The following is a 19,722-nucleotide window of genomic DNA, read 5'->3' on the forward strand; positions in this document are numbered from 1 at the left end:
AACGCATGTTCTTAAGTCATGTTTTTTGGGGAAATAGACCTCTACGTTGGTAAATTTGGGCTATTCTATGGGCTTGTAAATCAACCCTCATTTGGTATTTTATTTAAATTATTATGCCTTAATTTACATATCTAGTTTGCGTTACATATGTATAAATACAACTATTCATTTCTGATTAAGTTTTACATTAAATCCCTTCTAGTATCCACACTGGTTTCCTTTTGTGCCTACTCACTGAGTCTGTGAAATTTATCCCAATTAATTTTTGCCATTTGCAAATAATTAGCATTGTGGGGAGCAAGTAGCTAACGTCCGTTCTGTAGATTGACTTGGCATCCGGTAGGCAATTTCGCTCTATTACATCCACTTCGCTAGTCCAGGTCTAAATCTATTTCTGGTTTGATGGCAACTATGTTACGTGTGTGTTGTATAGTTGTTTGATAAGGGCTTGGGCCTATTTTGTTGGCCACGAAGTGGCCATTTGGTTTATGGAACGTGTAAACATTTTTGTTTTTAGTTAAGCAAGAGCATGTTGACTTACGTGCCCATGTGCAATGAATGTAAATAAATATTTGGAATATATATTTATGAAATAAGTCTGTTATAAATCAAATTATGTTTTTCAAATTCGAAAATAAGTGCTAAGGTGCAAATATGTTATTAAACTTCATACTGGTTATTTAAATAAATTTTGTTACCTACTAATTGTTGATCCAATATCCGATTTTCTAAAACTTGCTTGGGTCTCGCGAGCTTTTCTTGCTAGATCCTCACGTCGGTCATGACCCTCAAGTTTGGATCATGATAAATGCGTATAAAGATTGACATGAAAAGTTGTCATTTGCCTTATATTTTTAGCAAGCATTTGTATGCTCATCCACAAGAATCACTTCATTTTCACTAATATATGGAATGAAAGCAGTAATACCCATTAAAGTGGAAATTACTTCTTTGAGAGTTTTAAAAGAAGTTGAATTAGAAAAAGTAGAGTGGATCTATGCTCGCTACTAGTAGCTAAATTTTATCGAGGAAAAGAGATTTACGACACTTTGTCATAATCAGTTGTACAAAAAATGAATGGTGCGAGCATATGTTAAGGAAGTTCGCCCTTGATGTTTTCAGGATGGGAAACTGGTCAAAAGAAAATTTTCCCTCATCAACATGATTCTTAAAAAAAATGGACATCAAATTAAAAAAATCTATATGTGGTGGAAAAAAGCCTTTTCGAGTATTCGTTTTGAGAGAAGTGGATGAAAATGATTTGCTAAACTCAATAAACAGAGGTCATATTCTTTTTCGATCGATTTCCAACCTCAACAGTTCATCAAAATTTTTTATTAAAAATCAATTAAAAATATTGAAAAATAATTTTTGATAAATGGAATTATTTTGAAGAAGTTGTTTTCGTAAGAGAAGAACATTTTATTTTTTTGGGTAAAATACCCTCATCCTCCAAAATTTTAATTAAAATTATACTGAAGTGTATTAGTTTTTAAAATGAATAATCCGTTTTAAAAAAAATATCTTCTACTGGACACATAAATCCAACCGTTAATCAATTGTTGATATTTTCGAATGACATAACAATATTAAAAAGATAAATTTATCATTTATTAATTTTAAAAATTACTATTATATAATTTATTAGTTTTTTATTAATTTTTTTTTTAAAAAAGAGAGAACCCAGATCGAGCTCTCTAGGGGAGCACCGTAGCTCTCCTAAGGAGCACCGGAGCTCTCCTGGAGAGCTCGATTAAGGCTCCCCAGGGAGCACCGATATAGTGCTCTCCATAAGTGGTCGACTGGTGTAAGGACATTGCCGGTTGGTTTGAGAGAAAGAAAATATTAAAAAAATGATATTTTAAACATTTTATACTAAATATTAAGGTCATTTAAATTTTTAAGTTGGAATATTCATTTTAAAAACAAAAAAATTTTTGTGTAATTTCAAATAAAACTTAAATGATGAAAATATTTTACTTTATTTTTTGTTGTAGGTTACTGAAACTTTGTTTCTGAGCTTCTGTTTACAGCTGAGTTTGATTGGTGTTGAGCTGAATTTGGTTTGATGCTATTCTTCGTACTAATCTTACTAAGCTTACTGCATCGCTGCTGCATATCCATTAGAACCCGAAGGTAAAAGTACACAGCATGGAAATTAAGCATGCTTCAATAGGAACATTTCTTTTCACAAACAGTTGAAACAATTACATTATTGAATATGATGACAATTTCTGAACGGCCCAATCCCTAATGCATAGCAAACTACCGGACAAAGCTACGAGCACATCTGAGAAATATTTCTCTTTGACTAACACTCCATCTCTATCCTACACTGTGGGGACGGCTAGAACAGCACAATTTGATATTCTCATTCGATTTGATTAGTCAAATCGAAATACATCACCATGTGATCTTTTAGGATATAATATTAACGTACATGTCCTTGTTAATCGGTGATTCATTATTTAAGTTGTTAATCTAAGTTCAAGCCTTTTTTTTTATTTTACGTTTTTGAATCTAATAAGGTTAATTTAAGCGAGAGAATGTAAATTCTAGAGCTCAAGTTTAACAAATTTGTTGGCACGATTAGATTTAGGCTATTTATGTAGTGCTATTCACTTGCTAGATAATCAAACGGTTTCTGTTAAGTTGTGGTCTAAGGATCTTGTCAAAAGAGGAAAAAAGAGAATGAAAAAGAGAAAGGTAAAAGATTCTTGTCTTAATTCATGGGGATGAATTAGAGAGACATGAATTCCGCAAAGCAAAGCAGCTTTAACTGTTCCATGGTATAGGCAGATTTACTTCTTTAAATCTAGGGTGTCCCGACGAGGGCATTTTGTTTTTTTGATAATCGCATTTAAAAGCTCAATCAAAGGGCTTAATTAATTAAGGATTGGTGCTTATAAATACTTGTTAATGTGAGAAAATATATGCTAATCGAATGCACTGTTTTCATTATATTCAAATGAGATAATTTATTAATCACTTATAATTTTTTTGAAATATCAATAAACACCTTTTTACATTTTCAATTAATTATTGCATTAAAAAATCAACGCAAAAAGAAAAATCTAGATGTTAAACATGGTCCATGTTTTGTCTCGTGATAAGAAGAGGAAGCTGGAAGCTTATCAAAAAGGTACGTAAAAAAGAGATAAAGAATCGCTTGCTTGGTGGGGAACTTGTCGTTTACTCTTCTCCAGTTTTGTTCAATGATTTCATTGAGCCTTTAAGTATCCATCGTTAATTTTTCTTTTTTGTTTTGTAGTGAGGTACCCTGTATTTTGAAAGATCCCTTTCGTTACCTTCACACCTCCGGTCCCCAAGTTGGATGATATTTATTTTTGGAATTATGTAAAGTCCATGGTTCAGGGTTGAAATCCCTTGCCATTCCAAATACATGTTAAGTGGGAAGGTATTGAACAAGAGCTAGATAGGAGATATTTGGGTGTTGGAACCGACCTCCCAATCCCATCTCTATCTTAAAACACAAAATCAATCTCAGATATTATTATTATTATATTTTATTTTTATACCAATAATAATTATCACGATGGTGTTTAAATTAATGAGAATCTTGGATCTATCAATGAGTACAGCCGCATGCATTTTAAAGTTGCTACACCCCAATTTACCTACGAACATAGAATGGTTAAAATAAATGACAAGCTGGGGATCTTTTATTTGCGTCTTCATGGGCTTTTGGCTTTTTTTTCTTTCTCTTTCTTCTTTCATGCTCCCTGTCTTTTCGCTCCGCTCCATGCTAATCTAATCTTATGGAGACTCTATCCTCTAGTCTTTCGATTAATGATTAATTCAAGTTGTTTATTATAGATAAGTATTATGTGAGTTTTATTCACATCTGTCTTACAATATTATTTATTTTAATAACCGATGAATAATGTGATATTAAAACTTTATTTTATATAATAACCTTATCCAAGTTAATAGTATGTGTGCTGATCTACATCGTAAAAAGGGATCAATCTTCGTAGATTTTATTTATGATAGAAATTAGATTAGATGAATAAATAGTAAATAATTTTGACCTTCAAAAAAAGATCTGAGAAATATCACAAAGAGGAAGGGTAAATCTCGAAATTCCCTCCAATAGCAAGGACAATTAAAGACCAACGATTTAAATATCATAAGTCGTCACCGCTCACGGACCCCATGCGTTCCCTCCCTTCCCTAATATCGCACGTGACAAGCCCCCAATCCTGAACTTTTTCTACGTGTCCTTACTAACAGCCGCCACGCGTCCGCCGATCATGATAAATCGCCGTACAGGACTGCTTGAGGTTAGGCTCCTGATTTCAATAGTTTTGATAGTTTCCACTCACTGGAGCTAAAGCCCATACTCTCAATTTAAATAATCAATTCGCCAATTCGCCAAGTACAGAAAATACTTCAATTCTTCTTGATTCTTCTCTTCTTCCACCCAGAATCTGATCGTATATTCACTCCATCTCTCTCATCCAGATTGCCAACTCTTTCAAGGTAATTTCACGAATTCATTCTCTCAACACTTCATCATTCTTAAAACCTTGGATAGCCAGAATTTTACTTACATATTTAATTTTATAGTTTTTTTTTTGGAAACTATGAAAGAATTAGTATGTTTTATACGTCGAATGCTGTCCTTTTTTTCTTTTTTGGAGCGTCGGTTTCTGTTTTTCTCCGTGTAGTTACTGAGCAGGTGTTAAAGAAAAAAAAGTTGATCATCATGTATTTGGAAATAGCGTTTTAATTTATTTCATCCAGAAAAATGGTTAATAATTATTTTTTTGTATTTTACAGTTTTTACATAAGTGCCGAATTCTGATTGAAGAAATTCTTCAGAGATACGAAGTCTTATCAAGGAAGATGAGTAATACCTTAGGCCATAACTTGATACAGCCGCATTTCCTCCGTCCCACGGTATTAGAGCATCCAAGCAAACTCAAAAATTCTTCTGGCGTCCCTACAAGTACCTTCTGTGCCACTGCTTCCCTGAATCAATCTCCAGCTCAAAGACGCAAGTATCAGATATCTACGAAATTTTATGGTAACAGTTTGAGTAGGAGGAAACAGAAAGTCGCCATGGGAAGCCAACGGCCTGTTACGTTTGTCCCTCGAGCCGTGTTAGCCGCTGATCCAGCTTCTGAGGTAATCTTTCTTTGCTTGTTGCTTGCTTATGCATTCTGTTTCTGAATTTTATAAATCTGCAATGCAACTATAATGGTGAATTTGTTAAAGAATTTATATTCAATTTGATTATTGGACCTATATTTCACGCCTGTAATTTTTTTCTTTAATTTGAATGAAGACTATGCTGAGAAGTATGGTGATAAAATCTGTTAAGACCTAACTTTATACCCCAAGTTTGGCTTTCATACTCAAGTTGCAGCCTATGATATCAACCTTGCCTGGCTTCCAGACTTCCAGTAGATTTTTGAAAATCTTAGTTGTTAACAGTCGTCTTCCTGTTTTTCGATTTCTTTTGTTAAGTTAATGGTCCTTAAAATTTCCAATCAAAGTAGATTTCAATATGCAATAAATAATTTCGTATTGGTTTTCCTCGTGATTGATCTTTGTCAAAGTTGTGTGATTATTCCAGTGAAAGTAAGTCTGGTAAGTAGTAAGCATAAAATCCTGCCTCTCTCTCTCTCTCTCTCTCTCTTTATTTTCCTAAATATTCTCTGGTTATATATTCTTTCACGTAAAGGATTTCCTCAGGCCAATTTTTCTGTCATATTTTAACTCTTTTTGCAGCTTATTGAGGAGGTTAATTTTTTTTTTGTTTTTGTGTTTTTTCCATGGCATAAAGTATCACTTTGCTCCAAAATGTATTGTATTACAGTTTGTCTTTTGTTTTGTTTTTGTGCTTATTATGCTAGTTTTGCTAATCCCTCTATTGAACTTTGTTCACTTTGTTCTTTCAAAGTTAAAGATTAAAGGATTCTTTCACTGGGTCAGTCTCTACTCTTAAAATCTAGGATCAATTTATTGCAACTTTTGTGCTTGAGCATGAAGGCATAAAACCCAGCTATGTCATCTCCCTTAGTGGCAAGCTATTGTAAGTTTGGACAAGCATTGACCATGAATTGCATAAAATAAGATTTCATGATCTGCACAAAAGAAGTTATTTTGTTAAGTATTTTCTTTTTCTGTACTCAGATATCTAAATGTGGCTCCCTGTTTTCTTGAAGATCCTTTTTAAAAATACTGTTTCTGCCTTGCTTGAGAGGAGATGCATTAAGAAGCATGAAATGAATCATATCTTTTTTTTTTTTTCTTGAAGCAAAGTCAGTCATATCTGAATTCAGAAATTTGCATGTGTTGTTAGGTTCATTGGCACACAGTGGTGTTGTTTTATTTATCTAAAAATTTTGACAAATTCTTACTTTGCTGCAGCATCTCGGAAAATTCAAAGTTGATGGGAATATTGAATTGCAGGTAGTAATAGCTTGGTGTTAAATACTTTTAGCTACTTTTAGCTAACCCATATACTCTTTGTAAACCACTAGCTCAATTGAGCTTAGCTTGGTATTTGTAGCTCTTTGTGTCTTATACTAAGACAAGATTCTCCCTTTTTTAACTGAGCAGGTCGATGCTAGTGCTCCCATGTCAGGGTCTATTACACAAGTAAATTTTAGAATCATGTATAACAGTGACTCTTTGCTGTTACACTGGGGTGGGATACGCGGTAGAAATGAGTAAGTTCACTTTTACCAGTTGGTGATTTAGGAAATGACATTTGATTATGATTTTTAAGTGTTGATATTGGGTTTCCTTATTACTGTTTGAGAAACCTTTGTTCCTTTTTTTTTTTTGTGACAGAAAGTGGGTACTTCCTTCACATCAACCAGAAGGGACCAAAAACTACAAGAACAGAGCCCTAAGAACTCCATTCGTGAAGGTTAGTGCCAAAAAGTGACAATTCACATTTCACTAATGCTAACAGACAACCAGTTGTTTATTTTGTCTACATATTGCTTTTCTGTAGTCTGGCTCCAGTTCATATTTAAAATTAGAAATTGATGATCCCCGGATACAAGCTATAGAGTTTCTCATATTTGATGAAGCCCGAAATAAATGGTAAATATCCATTGGTTTTGTTTTTACTACATTCATTGCTTTTCGAAAAGCTATTTAAAATTCATTTGTTGTTTTTTCCCCTATTTTTCATTTGCAGGATAAAAAATAATGGTCAGAACTTTCACGTAAGCTTACCCCGGAGGGAGACATTGGTTTCAAACATCTCACTTCCTGAAGATCTTGTTCAAATTCAAGCATATTTGAGGTGGGAGCGAAAGGGTAAACAGAGGTACACCCCGGAGCAAGAGAAGGCAAGTAATAAGTTTAACAATTTTACATTGTATTTGTTAATATTGTTAAAGTTAAGTCCTGCATCTCAATTTGTTCTTTTTTTTTTCGTCCTTTCTTTTTGTTCCATTATTTCTTCTCTTATCGGGTTGAAGTGAATTAATTGGTGTTTGTTATGCTCTTACATATGTAACTTTCCTGTACGCTCCTTGATTAGCCCTTGGAAATAGGTTTTCAGGGATTATTTTTTGCTTTATCTATTCTGAGCGTTAATGTTCCCTGTTTATGGAATGAATTAACACTTACAACTAATTTTTCTTTATGTACTAGGTTAGAAGCCTCACTGGTGTGGTTTTAACAGAATTTTTTTTATGGAGTGGAGCAATTTATTTTGCAACATTTGATAAAATTTTAAAGCATGCCCCAGTATTGGCTAATGAAAAGTATTGGCTGCAATATATTAACCAACTCTTGTTTAAGAATTCAAGAAATACTTTGCATTCTTGTTTTTATTTCATTTCAGACTTTTCAATAACTATTGGAGCAATCTTAAGAGAAAAGCAGGATTATCTTTTATTAATGTGTATATGTAAAGAATGAATTTGTAGCTTTCTTCCTCCTTCAAGCAATTTGTTTACTAGTATCAAATAACTTTCCCTTATCATAGGAGGAATATGAAGCAGCTCGTGCGGAGCTATTGAAGGAAATAGCCAGGGGTGCTTCTGTGGACGACATCCGAGCAAAACTAACAAAAAGAAATGGCCAAGAATATAAGGAGACTTCTATTCATGAAACAAAGAACAAAATACCTGATGATCTTGTCCAAATACAATCCTATATACGGTGGGAGAAAGCAGGGAAGCCGAATTATTCCCCAGAGCAACAACTTGTAATTTCTGATCTCTTTCTGACTGGATTTTCAGAGTCTTTTTTGTTTCAAGTCCTTATTTATTAAAGCAAATAGGATCAGGTGATACCTCATTTAAATTTTAAAGGTTAATGAGGGTCTCAGCCATTGCTTGTATTGTAAATTTACTGAAGCAATGTTTCAATAATTAGAGGGAATTTGAGGAAGCAAGGAAAGAGTTGCAATCTGAACTAGAGAAAGGTATAACTCTTGATGAAATTCGAATGAAGATTACTGAAGGAGAGATAAAGACTAAGGTCTCAAAGCAACTGCAGACCAAAAGATATTTTAGTGTTGAACGAATTCAGTGCAAGAAGAGGGACTTGATGCAGCTTCTTGATAAGCATGCAGTAAAATCTGTAGAGGAAAGTATATTTGTTGAACCAAAACCATTGACAGCAGTTGAACTCTTTGCTAAGAAAAAGGAACAGGGTGGCAGCTCTGTTCGTAACAAGAAAATTTACAAACTCGGTGGGAAGGAGCTTTTGGTAAGCTAACACATATTTCTTTGATTTTACCTTCCCTAGTTAAGGATGTTCACTTGCAAAAAGTTTTTAAAGTTTCAACTCCTTCCAATTGTTCCAGGTACTTGTAACCAAATCTGCTGGTAGCACAAAGATTCACCTAGCTGCAGATTTTGAAGAACCACTTACCCTTCACTGGGCTCTATCCAAGAAGGCTGGCGAGTGGCTGGTAAGATCCCCTAAACTGTTACACTCCTCAGGTAGACATTGGACTTTGGAATTGAATCACTATTTCTTTCATGTAAATCTGAAGACTACTTTATGTGAACATTTTTCAGCTACCACCTCCTGGTGTTCTCCCTCCTGGTTCAGTTTCTTTAGATGGAGCTGCTGCATCACAATTTTCAACAAGCTCTTTTGCGGATCTTCCTAAACAGGTTCACCGAGTAGATTTCAATCTTATCATGCGTGCCTTAGGGCTGAAGTCTGATAATATACGCAAGTTAGGTTTACTGAGATTTAACATATAATAAGATGCACAAAACTGTCCTTTTATTTCTATCCTGTATCATCTTTAGGTGCAATGCTTGGAGATACAGATTGAGGATGATACTTTTAAAGGGATGCCTTTTGTTCTTCTGTCTGGTGGGAAGTGGATAAAAAATCAAGGCTCCGACTTCTTTGTGGAATTCAGCCAGAGAATTAAGCAAGCTCAAAAGGTTGTTTCTCCCCGTGATTTTTAACCAAGAAATTTTTTGGGTCTATCTATATGTTTTGCATATATTATTTTCAAGTTGGTGGTGCCTCCCTGTATGATTAACTGTATTTTTCTTAAGAAAACAAAAGGATGCTGGTGATGGCAAAGGTACTTCAAAGGTTTTGTTGGATAGAATAGCAGAGAAGGAGAGTGAGGCGCAAAAGTCTTTTATGCACCGGTCAGTGAACTTCTGGGACTATGACTTTATTTTGGTCATCAACTGTATCTCATTTTATGATATTTTGGAGTTTTTTTTGGAATAGTTATCCTTGTAGCATGCAATGTATGTATAGTTTGCCGTTTAGCATCTGAAAGTCTACATGGGAATAGTTCTAAGAGTCCATGCCATTTGGAGCTGTATCCTTCCTGGAAAATGCGGATAATTTGTCCATATTATGCGCATATTATTGATAAAGCTAGTTACTCAAATTCAAATAAATGCAGTTTAATGTGTTCTTTTTGAGCTTTGATCATTCGTTCCTCAGACACCATGCTTTGAGTGTTGATTTATGATTATTTGAATCAGTAGGGCGTGCAAAAAATCCAAAGTGTAATGTGTTTTAGGAAATTTAGATTTACACGGTTCCTTATTTTTTCCGTATCTTCAATATTTGAGTTCTGATCATTAGTTCCTCAAACACCATGCTTTGAGTGTTGCTTTATCATTATTTGAATCAGTAGGGCCTGCAAAAAATCCAAGGTGTAATGTGTTTTAGGAAATTTAGATTTACATGGTTCCTTACTTTTTCCGTATCTTCAATATCATTAAAATATTTCAACTCTTTTCAAATTGGTTGCAAAGTGTATCCAGGTTCTTCAAATGTACTTGAACTGCTGTAGTCTCTGGCAAATGGATGTTTCCCTTAACTATCCCTCTACGTCCCAAAAGGATCTTGCTTAAAGCCTTAGTTGATTCTTCATTATTAGACTCTCTCTCTCTCTCTCTCTCTCTCTTGCTAAAAGCAAGACCATTGTTTTATTAAAATTTAGTTCAAACTGTGATATCTTGCATTGTAAGTTGCCTAGATATATACATGACATATAACTATTCTGATGATCATTGTTTCATTAAAATTTAATTGAAATTACGATATCCTGCATTATAGGTTACCTAGATATATACAGGACAGATAACTATACTTGTGATAGTGGAATGATAGTAAAAAGGAGGCATATAAAGAAAGATGGATGGCAAAGCATATTGTTTTCCAGCCTTACCCGATAGTTAATATTTTCAAAATGCATGCAAACCCATGTTATTTAATATTTTCCCTTCAGTTATGCAATAATGAACATCTTTATGATGCTTTCCATCGTGATGATGGTAGAGCTTTCGAAATCTCTCTCTCTCTCCCTCTCAGGCACACAAGTTGTTGTCATGCATGTCTGTTTTGCTCCTTCATATTTTGTTAATGGTTTCATGCTTAAAATGGAGGTTGCAATTTCACTCCAGCTGATTAGTCAGTTAAGTTTTAAAATCTTTGAAATCTCTCGTAATGTACTCACATTTTACTTCACATGCGATCTTACTAAGTTTTATGCACTGTGATTATGTTCAGTTTTCCATTGTTCTTCAAGGAATAAGCCTTGCTGTTTCCCTTTTTTAGGTTTAATATTGCATCAGACTTAATGGATCAAGCCAAAAATACTGGTGAATTGGGCTTTGCCGGGATCTTAGTGTGGATGAGGTTTATGGCTACAAGACAGCTCATATGGAACAAAAACTACAATGTGAAACCACGGTACGAATTAGATTAAATTTTCTGGGTGGTCATTTTTTTGTTCAAATTTCCTGCTCTCATGCATGATGATGATATGAATGAAAATGTAATTGTTATTTTAATTTGTGCAGCGAGATAAGTAAAGCACAGGACAGGCTCACTGACCTGCTCCAGAGTATCTATGCTACTCATCCACAGCATCGGGAGCTTTTGCGTATGATTATGTCTACTGTTGGTCGTGGAGGTGAAGGGGATGTGGGACAGAGAATTAGAGATGAAATACTGGTTATCCAGGTAAATCTTGAAGAACAGGTTACTTTCTTTTTCACTTTCTTATTTTGTATATACATGAACCGTATCTATCTGTTTCAGAGGAACAATGATTGCAAGGGAGGAATGATGGAGGAATGGCACCAGAAGTTACATAACAATACCAGTCCAGATGATGTTGTAATCTGTCAGGTATCAGATAGGTGAATTCACTGAAAATTCTTTAGTAGTTTGCATCAGCTAACAGAACATTTCTTGCAGGCATTGATTGATTACATTAAAAGTGACTTTGACATCAGCATCTACTGGAAGACTCTAAATGAGAATGGAATAACAAAGGAACGCCTCTTAAGTTATGACCGTGCTATTCATTCTGAACCAAATTTTGGAAGAGATAAGAAGGATGGTCTTTTGCGCGATCTTGGGCATTATATGAGAACCTTGAAGGTCTGTTGCTTGAACCTTTATGGTTGTATACTTGTATTCATTATAATGTTCCTGATTTGCCATCAACACCTTGATGTGTGAAGGCATCTAGTCACACATCGCTTTTAAGGACTGTCATCTTTAGCTGTACTTTTATCTCATTATCCATGAAAGATGGTACATAGAGATTCCTGTTTTCGCTTTTGAGGCACAATTTTATGTTTCTTCTGTGCTCTTCTTATGCTGAAGTAATTGCCATCAATTTTTTTCCTTTGGCTCGTATATGATGCTGCATTATATAGATAATTTCTATCTAATTGTGATTTATGTGTAGGCTGTTCATTCAGGTGCAGATCTTGAGTCTGCCATTTCGAATTGCATGGGCTACAGAGCCAAGGTAATGTGAGAAATAGGCTGAGATTGCCTGGAAAAAGTATTTTTGTCAGCATTTGACAAGAGCTTTGTTTGTGTTCAGGGTGAAGGTTTCATGGTTGGGGTGCAAATAAATCCTGTAGCTGGCTTGCCATCAGGATTTCCAGTAAGTTTGACTTTAACCCTGCTTGATTTTTTTTCCCAAAACGTTGCTCATATATTTGAGATACATTCATGGCAGGAATTGCTACGGTTTGTCCTTGAACACATTGAAGATAGAAATGTAGAAGCCTTGCTTGAGGTATGTGATGTTGGATTGGATATCCATAATCACTATGCCCATTTATTTTCTCTGATATACCTTGCTTAATTTTCCTTCAACCTTCTCTCGCAGGGTTTACTTGAGGCTCGTCAAGAGCTTCGACCAATGTTGTTGAAGTCTAGTGATCGTCTGAAGGATCTTTTGTTTTTAGACATTGCCCTTGACTCTACTGTTAGGACGGCTATTGAAAGAGGTTATGAGGAGCTGAATGATGCTGGACCAGAGGTGAATCTTGTTGTCTTCACCTTATCCTGTTTAGATACATTTAGTATTTCTGTGCAATGCTCTTCACTAATTGGTATCTCTATCACAAGGTTTGGTGGATGATTTTAGTTCCAATTATGATGTATATGAATTCCTGAGTATGGTTTCTTTTGTACCTTGCAGAAAATTATGTATTTCATCACTCTGGTTCTTGAAAACCTTGCCCTTTCATTCAATAATAATGAGGATCTGATCTATTGCTTGAAGGTAAGATACTTTGTCATACAAAATTATGATGGTTCTTATTTCTTAGGGTATCAAAGGATGCTAAGTTTATAAATTTCTTGGGGAAAATTTGATTAATGGTAACATTTACTTATCTTTGTCAAAGGTTCTGTCAAAATTCATTTCAAATTGTATTAGAAGATGATAAAGAATTTAATCCTAAGCTCTGAGTGTAGACTTCAAGATGAATCTTTATAGTTTGAGAAGTTCTCAAATATCTCTGCTGGAAGATAACAACTCTTGATCAAGTACTACGTTGCTTTGTGGAATGAAATGTTGACATAGAATGCTAAACACTGCATTCTAGCTGGAAATTTTTCATGCAGTTTTTTCATAGGGATGGTTTGACAGTCCATTTTCTTCAACTTGCAGAGCAACCTTAGAAACTTAAGGAAATTCACTCTGCTTTTAATACAGGGCCAAATAGATAACAAATTTACTAAGTCACTCTTCCTTCTTCCAGTCACTAATGGTCAGATGCACCATTGAGAAATTAATTAGCATATTCACATTCATGGATTGCCTTTCTTATACTTCGCAAAAGGAGAAAGTTTCAAGAGCTGCATGAAAATGTTTTGATTATTGCATGTCATCGTACAAACGTCTCTCTGTATGTTTAGATTATGGATAATAACTATTACTTCATTACTTATGCAGGGATGGGATCATGCCATAAGCATGTCCAAGAGTAAAAGTGCTCACTGGGCACTTTATGCAAAATCAGTACTAGACAGAACTCGCCTTGCACTGGCTAGCAAGGCTGCGTGGTACCAGCATATTTTGCAACCATCAGCAGCATATCTTGGATCATTGCTTGGAGTGGACGAGCGGGCTGTATGTTATTAATTGTTTTATATCCCAAACTATGTTTGATCACTGTAAATTTTCTGCAGTTACCTTGATGTTTATCTCATTAACCAGAATGGTAAGATAAAGCGCATTCGTTGAATTTTCTTCCAGATCAACATATTTACTGAAGAAATTGTCCGTGCTGGATCAGCTGCAACTTTATCTTTACTTGTTAACCGACTTGATCCTGTTCTTCGGGAGACTGCTCATCTTGGCAGGTTGGTAGATAGTCATTGGCCTTCCAACTGACTCTTAATTAGAAAATATTGGCAGTGAAGCAATTGCTTATGCAATTATATCTATGCTCAATTCATGTAATGAGATTTTGGCATAGGATTAAAGTAATATCAGCCTGTCATTTAGTGGAACTTTCTAATGCAACTTTTCTTGTCCTGCAACAGTTGGCAGATTATCAGTCCAGTTGAAGTTGTTGGATATGTTGATGTTGTAGATGAGCTGCTTGCTGTACAGAATAAGTCTTATGACCGGCCCACTATTTTAGTGGCAAAAAGTGTTAAAGGAGAGGAAGAAATTCCAGATGGTACAGTTGCTGTGTTGACACCTGACATGCCAGATGTTCTATCACATGTTTCTGTCCGAGCAAGAAACTGCAAGGTGATTATTTGGTGCGTGGAGATTTCTGTAGCTGATAATTGACTGTGTATTGACATGGACATTTTATCACCTGCAGGTTTGCTTTGCTACATGCTTTGACCCTGATATTCTGGCTGACGTACAAGCAAACAAAGGGAAATTGTTGCGCCTAAAACCTACATCTGCAGATGTAGTTTATAGGTAGTGCCATGTCTAACTTAATTCTGAATATGTCTAATACATCATGTATCATGATGCGAAATTAAACAAATCCCTTGTTTTCATATAAGCAAAAGTAATTTAAATCTCATTCTCTCTTAGTGAGGTGAAGGAGGGCGAGCTAGCTGATTGGAGTTCAACTAACTTGAAGGGAGATAGTCCATCATCTATTGCTTTGGTCAGAAAACGGTTTGGTGGTAAATATGCCATATCTGCCGAGGAGTTTACACCTGAAATGGTTAGGCTTGTAAAATCAGATTCACTTTATCTCCATAACTTTATTTTGTTCTTCTTTCTCTTAACTTACGGAGTTACAATGCGCTTGAATATTGAACTTTTTAGAACTCTTTGGCATGCTGTAGCTCTTAACTATGTTTATGAATGGTGTATGTCTAATTTATGCATAGGGACATTTTTTTTACTAGGTTGGTGCTAAATCACGCAATATCTCATATCTAAAAGGAAAAGTACCATCTTGGGTTGGGATTCCTACATCAGTTGCCCTACCATTTGGAGTATTTGAGACGGTTCTTGCAGATAAAATAAACAAGGTTATTCTTATCTCTAAGCTTCAATCATGCCTCCCTGTTTTCTTAACGCATGCACAACTGCGATTCGTTCACAATAACCTCATTCAGGGTCAAATTTTTCCATTTTGTTAAGTAGCTTTTGAAACCTACATTGGTATCAAAATCAAGCTCCTGGATTTTTATTGTTGTGTGACCAAATGAGATTTTCTTAACCAGATTTCGCAAGTAAATTGGTGATATCTAAGTTTCTGATTCAGAATACAGGCCAGAAACATCTAAATCCTAATTCCTTTACTGCCTAAATTTATAAGAACAAAAACTCAATTAAGGCAGATATTTTGCTGTTATTTACCTACTTTGGCTTCAGATTGGAGTGTGAAATTTCTTAGAGCACCGGTGCCTCTAGGTCCACTATGTCTGTAACTTAAAAAGGATTGTAAAAAAGATTATTCCAATAATAATAATTATTATAATCAATTTGCTGCTGCAAAATATCTTCACTGGTGTTGTTGGCATTTAGGATCTCTGCTTTACTTGTCACGGTAGCCTTCTTGTCTGACAGGTTCTCTCTCATTATCTCCTCTTTAATTCAGGAAGTGAATGAGAAGTTGCAAATATTGAAGAAAAAGTTAAGAGGAGGAGACTCTGTTGCACTTGGGGAGATTCGTCAGACAGTTCTACAGCTGGCAGCACCACCCCAATTGGTATGTATTTTACTGGTTGAGCCTAAGATGTTTCTTCTGTTAAGCCTTCATTGCCTACCTGATAGCATCATTAGAAGCAGTGATGACAGCTTGAAACGTGTTTTTGTGGAATTATTATCTGGATGGAAAATTTTAATTTGTCTAAATCCTCTGCTTGACCAAAAAACCTCCCTTCTCCCTCTCTATTACCAATATCTCCCATGTGAATCAGAATTTTTACAAGAATTTTGTGCCATTCCTTTCTTGATAATCTGTAAAAAATTGATAGCACTTGAATCAGATTTTTTTTGAGAGGCCATTAGTCAGATATATTTCAATTTCTTATTACCTTTAGGTGCAAGAGCTGAAGACCAAGATGAAGAGTTCTGGAATGCCTTGGCCTGGAGATGAAGGTGACATTAGGTGGGAGCAAGCATGGACTGCTATAAAGAGGGTAAGCAGTTTTTCCTGCATGGAAGAGAGCATATCCTTAAAATTTTGATTTCTACATTGTCATTTTATTTGAAAAGTGTCTAATCAATAATTGTACTCCACTAACTGCAATCATAGGATTAGGACTAGCAATATCATTACATTACCTTTAATGTCCTGTTGGGTCACCTAGGCTAGCACGGTGTGTGCTAGGCAGGCACCAACTTCCTTAATTTTTTGCCAACTGCTATATTCTGTGATTAATTTCACTTTCTCTACACTGAAAATGAATTAATTCTTAGTTTATTTTCTTTCATTAAAAATTGACTACCTTGATTTCCTAAATTATTCTTGTTTTCACATCCAATCCAAAGAGCTGATAACTAGCACAACTTTTACTTGTAACTGGACCTTAAGTGCTTTGCATTAGTCTTTTAGATTTCTAATTTGATGTCTAGCATTGATCTATTTACATCCATTCTGTTTAGGTCTGGGCTTCAAAATGGAATGAGAGAGCATATTCCAGCACCAGGAAAGTCAAACTAGACCATGACTATCTCTGTATGGCTGTACTGGTTCAGGAAGTAATCAATGCTGATTATGCATTTGTTATACATACTACTAATCCATCTTCAGGGGACTCATCAGAGATCTATGCTGAGGTATGTATCTCCATTTATCATTTTTTGTCCTGCTCTCATGTTTTTTCACCTTGAGGAAGAAAAAGTTATTACTGGCACTTCATTTGACATAGGTCGTGAAGGGACTTGGAGAAACTCTCGTTGGAGCTTATCCAGGTCGAGCTTTGAGTTTTGTTTGCAAGAAAAACGATCTCAACTCTCCTCAGGTAAAACATGCCTGCAGATTTAATACGAGATTTTACTTGATTTGGATACTGAAGCATGATATATATGAAGTTGCTATTGTTTATGCTATTAGCAAAGTAATGCAGCATAAGAGAATCATCAGTAATGCCTTTTATCGTATTATTGACAAAATTAGATTAGATCACGAAGCTACTATCATCTCCACTAATGATTTCCAAGATATTTCAGGTATTGGGATATCCTAGCAAACCGATTGGTCTCTTCATAAGGCATTCCATTATCTTCCGATCTGATTCAAATGGTGAAGATCTAGAAGGTTATGCAGGTGCTGGCCTTTATGATAGGTAATCTCCATTCAAACTATCATGCACAAAGAGGGAGATGTAGATATTATTTGATATGTTTAGTTTTGTTTTTCCATTCCTCTGCTGGGGCCCAAAACAGAAATTGGGATTGTGCCATCCTTAATGGATAACTGGTGATCGATGTCTGACATTCATTTTTGCAGAGGTACATTAGAAGCTGTGAACATTTATGGCTGGAGCAACCTCCATCCTTCCTTTTCTTTCAATTCCTAATCTATAATTGTAACTGGTCACCAGCCTTTCATGGATGCGTAAAAACTTTTCAAAAGGCTGTGTTCATGCATGGGGCTTTGGTTATAGATTGTTTGCTAGTAACTGCTTTGCTAGTGCCTAGAGGTACCTATATAGGGCCATTTATTAATTCTTTGAAGATACGTCAGAATCTTTGAACATTTACAGCAGGAGCAACCACCACCCTTCCTTCTTCAACTCCTTAGCTATGCCTGAACACTAATCACCAGCCACTTTATCAACAAATAACGACTTTCCAAAAGGTTGATTTTCATGTATAGATCCTTGATTTAGATTGTTTGCTAGTAGCAAACGTTTATTACACTGAAAATGCCACTCTTGCCTAGTCAAGTACTTTCATATGATTTTGTGCTTCATTTTTTTTGTCAATTACCATGCTCAGTAATACATTTGTTTTTGTGCAGCGTGCCCATGGATGAAGAAGAGAAAGTTGTGCTTGATTATTCATCTGACCCATTGATAAATGATGGCAACTTTCAACAATCAATCCTTTCTAGCATTGCTCGTGCAGGAAATGCCATCGAGGAACTGTATGGTTCTCCACAAGACATTGAAGGTGTCATCAGGGATGGGAAAGTCTATGTTGTCCAGACAAGACCCCAGATGTGATCCCTCTTGTTTCTTTACAATATTTCTTCTTTTGGCAGTGTTTTTGCCCATGCCAAGGTTGTAAAAATGAGAAAAAAAATAACAGACAGCAGCTGAAAGAAAAGGAGAGCCGATGAAAATAAAAAGGAAAATAGTTGAAAATAAGAGTAAAAGAAAATGGGAGGAAAAGAATAAAGACTATTAAACCAGAGAACTAGAAGATCGTACGTAATATTTACCCAGGGTGTGGCCTGCTAGGTGCTTGCTGGCACCCTGCTTCAACGCTTGTAGCAGTAACCTTATAGTGGTAGGGGATGGGAATTGCCTATTTGTTTGGTACCTTCTTCGCCAGGACGTTGTAATATGAAGATACCCTCTTATATACGTACCGCAACTGTTTTCAATTGCATGTTGTTATCGGGTGAGATAATGTTCCGAGGTGAATGGTTCAAAAAGAAAATGCTTTCAGGTCAAATTTAAGTAACAAGTCATAATATGTATTAGCCAGTTTTAACTGTTTAAGATGCTCCGTTGAGAATGATTGGAAAATCGGAACGTAGGAACATTTTAATTTAAAGAAAGCAAGAGTGTGCATGCAATTTTCAACATTTATCAATAAACTACTCTAAAATGAAGTGTTTGAAGTTCATTCATCCTCTCGAACATCAACCTGATACCTGCCAAAATATTAACCTGAAAGGGAAGAGGAATAAGTGTATATTATTTCTTTTTAAATTTTTTGTTTACCATTTAACATTTGTTCAATAAAAAAAATTCAAATCGGTGCACTGTTTTCTACATGCAAGCTTATAAAATAATGCCAAGTAGTACAGAAAAGTGATAATGATTTTGGATTTGTGGTTAAATGACAAGTTCTGCACCTACAGAAAATACATCAATTTCCTAGTAAGAATTACCTCAAGAGTTTGGCGTGCAGCTAAATGACAGCATCTAACCCAAGCTACTACTTTTATTTTCATTTTCTAACTTGTTTTAATATGTTCTCTTTCTTATTTATTTAATTTTTTAATTAAAAAGAAAAAAAAGAAACTCCTTTAAGATGATGAAGTTGCAAAAAGTGAGCCCCTCCAGGGGATCCGCTTTTGATACTGATATTGTACTCTCTCTACTGTTTCTTTATGAAGTATTTGTACCAATTGCAAAGTATAAGAATTTGAGAACAGTGTTGCGGTTAAAGAGCATAATGATCACTCCTCACTTCAGAGTTGAGAAAATCCGATCATGTCCGCTCTGCAGCAGCCTGCAAGGTGTAACTCAAAGACATCTTGGTTGGAAGCAAACCTTACTGAACATTTCATTTATTAAAATCTTTTTAGACAGCGT

General features: G+C 35.3%; 1 protein-coding gene across 5 annotated transcripts; it reads left to right on the forward strand.

Moving 5' to 3' along the window:
- On the forward strand, positions 4,308-18,789 carry LOC18609523 (alpha-glucan water dikinase, chloroplastic). Of its 5 annotated transcripts, none has more exons than XM_007044669.2 (34): positions 4,308-4,503; positions 4,804-5,151; positions 6,400-6,441; positions 6,592-6,701; positions 6,826-6,904; positions 6,992-7,083; positions 7,181-7,334; positions 7,979-8,200; positions 8,371-8,706; positions 8,804-8,911; positions 9,021-9,119; positions 9,261-9,401; positions 9,529-9,617; positions 11,047-11,181; positions 11,292-11,454; positions 11,533-11,622; positions 11,692-11,877; positions 12,191-12,253; positions 12,332-12,394; positions 12,470-12,529; positions 12,623-12,775; positions 12,938-13,021; positions 13,697-13,873; positions 14,000-14,106; positions 14,290-14,503; positions 14,580-14,683; positions 14,804-14,939; positions 15,127-15,252; positions 15,825-15,935; positions 16,270-16,368; positions 16,835-17,008; positions 17,101-17,193; positions 17,402-17,517; positions 18,195-18,789. In XM_007044669.2, exons 2-34 carry the CDS (start codon positions 4,870-4,872, stop codon positions 18,397-18,399), a joined length of 4,413 nt encoding a protein of 1,470 aa, XP_007044731.2. In that variant the 5' UTR covers positions 4,308-4,503; positions 4,804-4,869; the 3' UTR covers positions 18,400-18,789. The 5 variants fall into 5 exon arrangements, with proteins under 5 accessions (XP_007044731.2, XP_007044732.2, XP_017971325.1 ...); XM_007044670.2 differs by having other exon boundaries at positions 16,928-17,008; XM_018115836.1 differs by lacking the exon at positions 18,195-18,789 and adding an exon at positions 17,618-17,722.

The sequence above is a fragment of the Theobroma cacao genome, chromosome 2 (genome assembly GCF_000208745.1).
Source record: "Theobroma cacao cultivar B97-61/B2 chromosome 2, Criollo_cocoa_genome_V2, whole genome shotgun sequence".
NCBI classification, from domain to species: domain Eukaryota; kingdom Viridiplantae; phylum Streptophyta; class Magnoliopsida; order Malvales; family Malvaceae; genus Theobroma; species Theobroma cacao.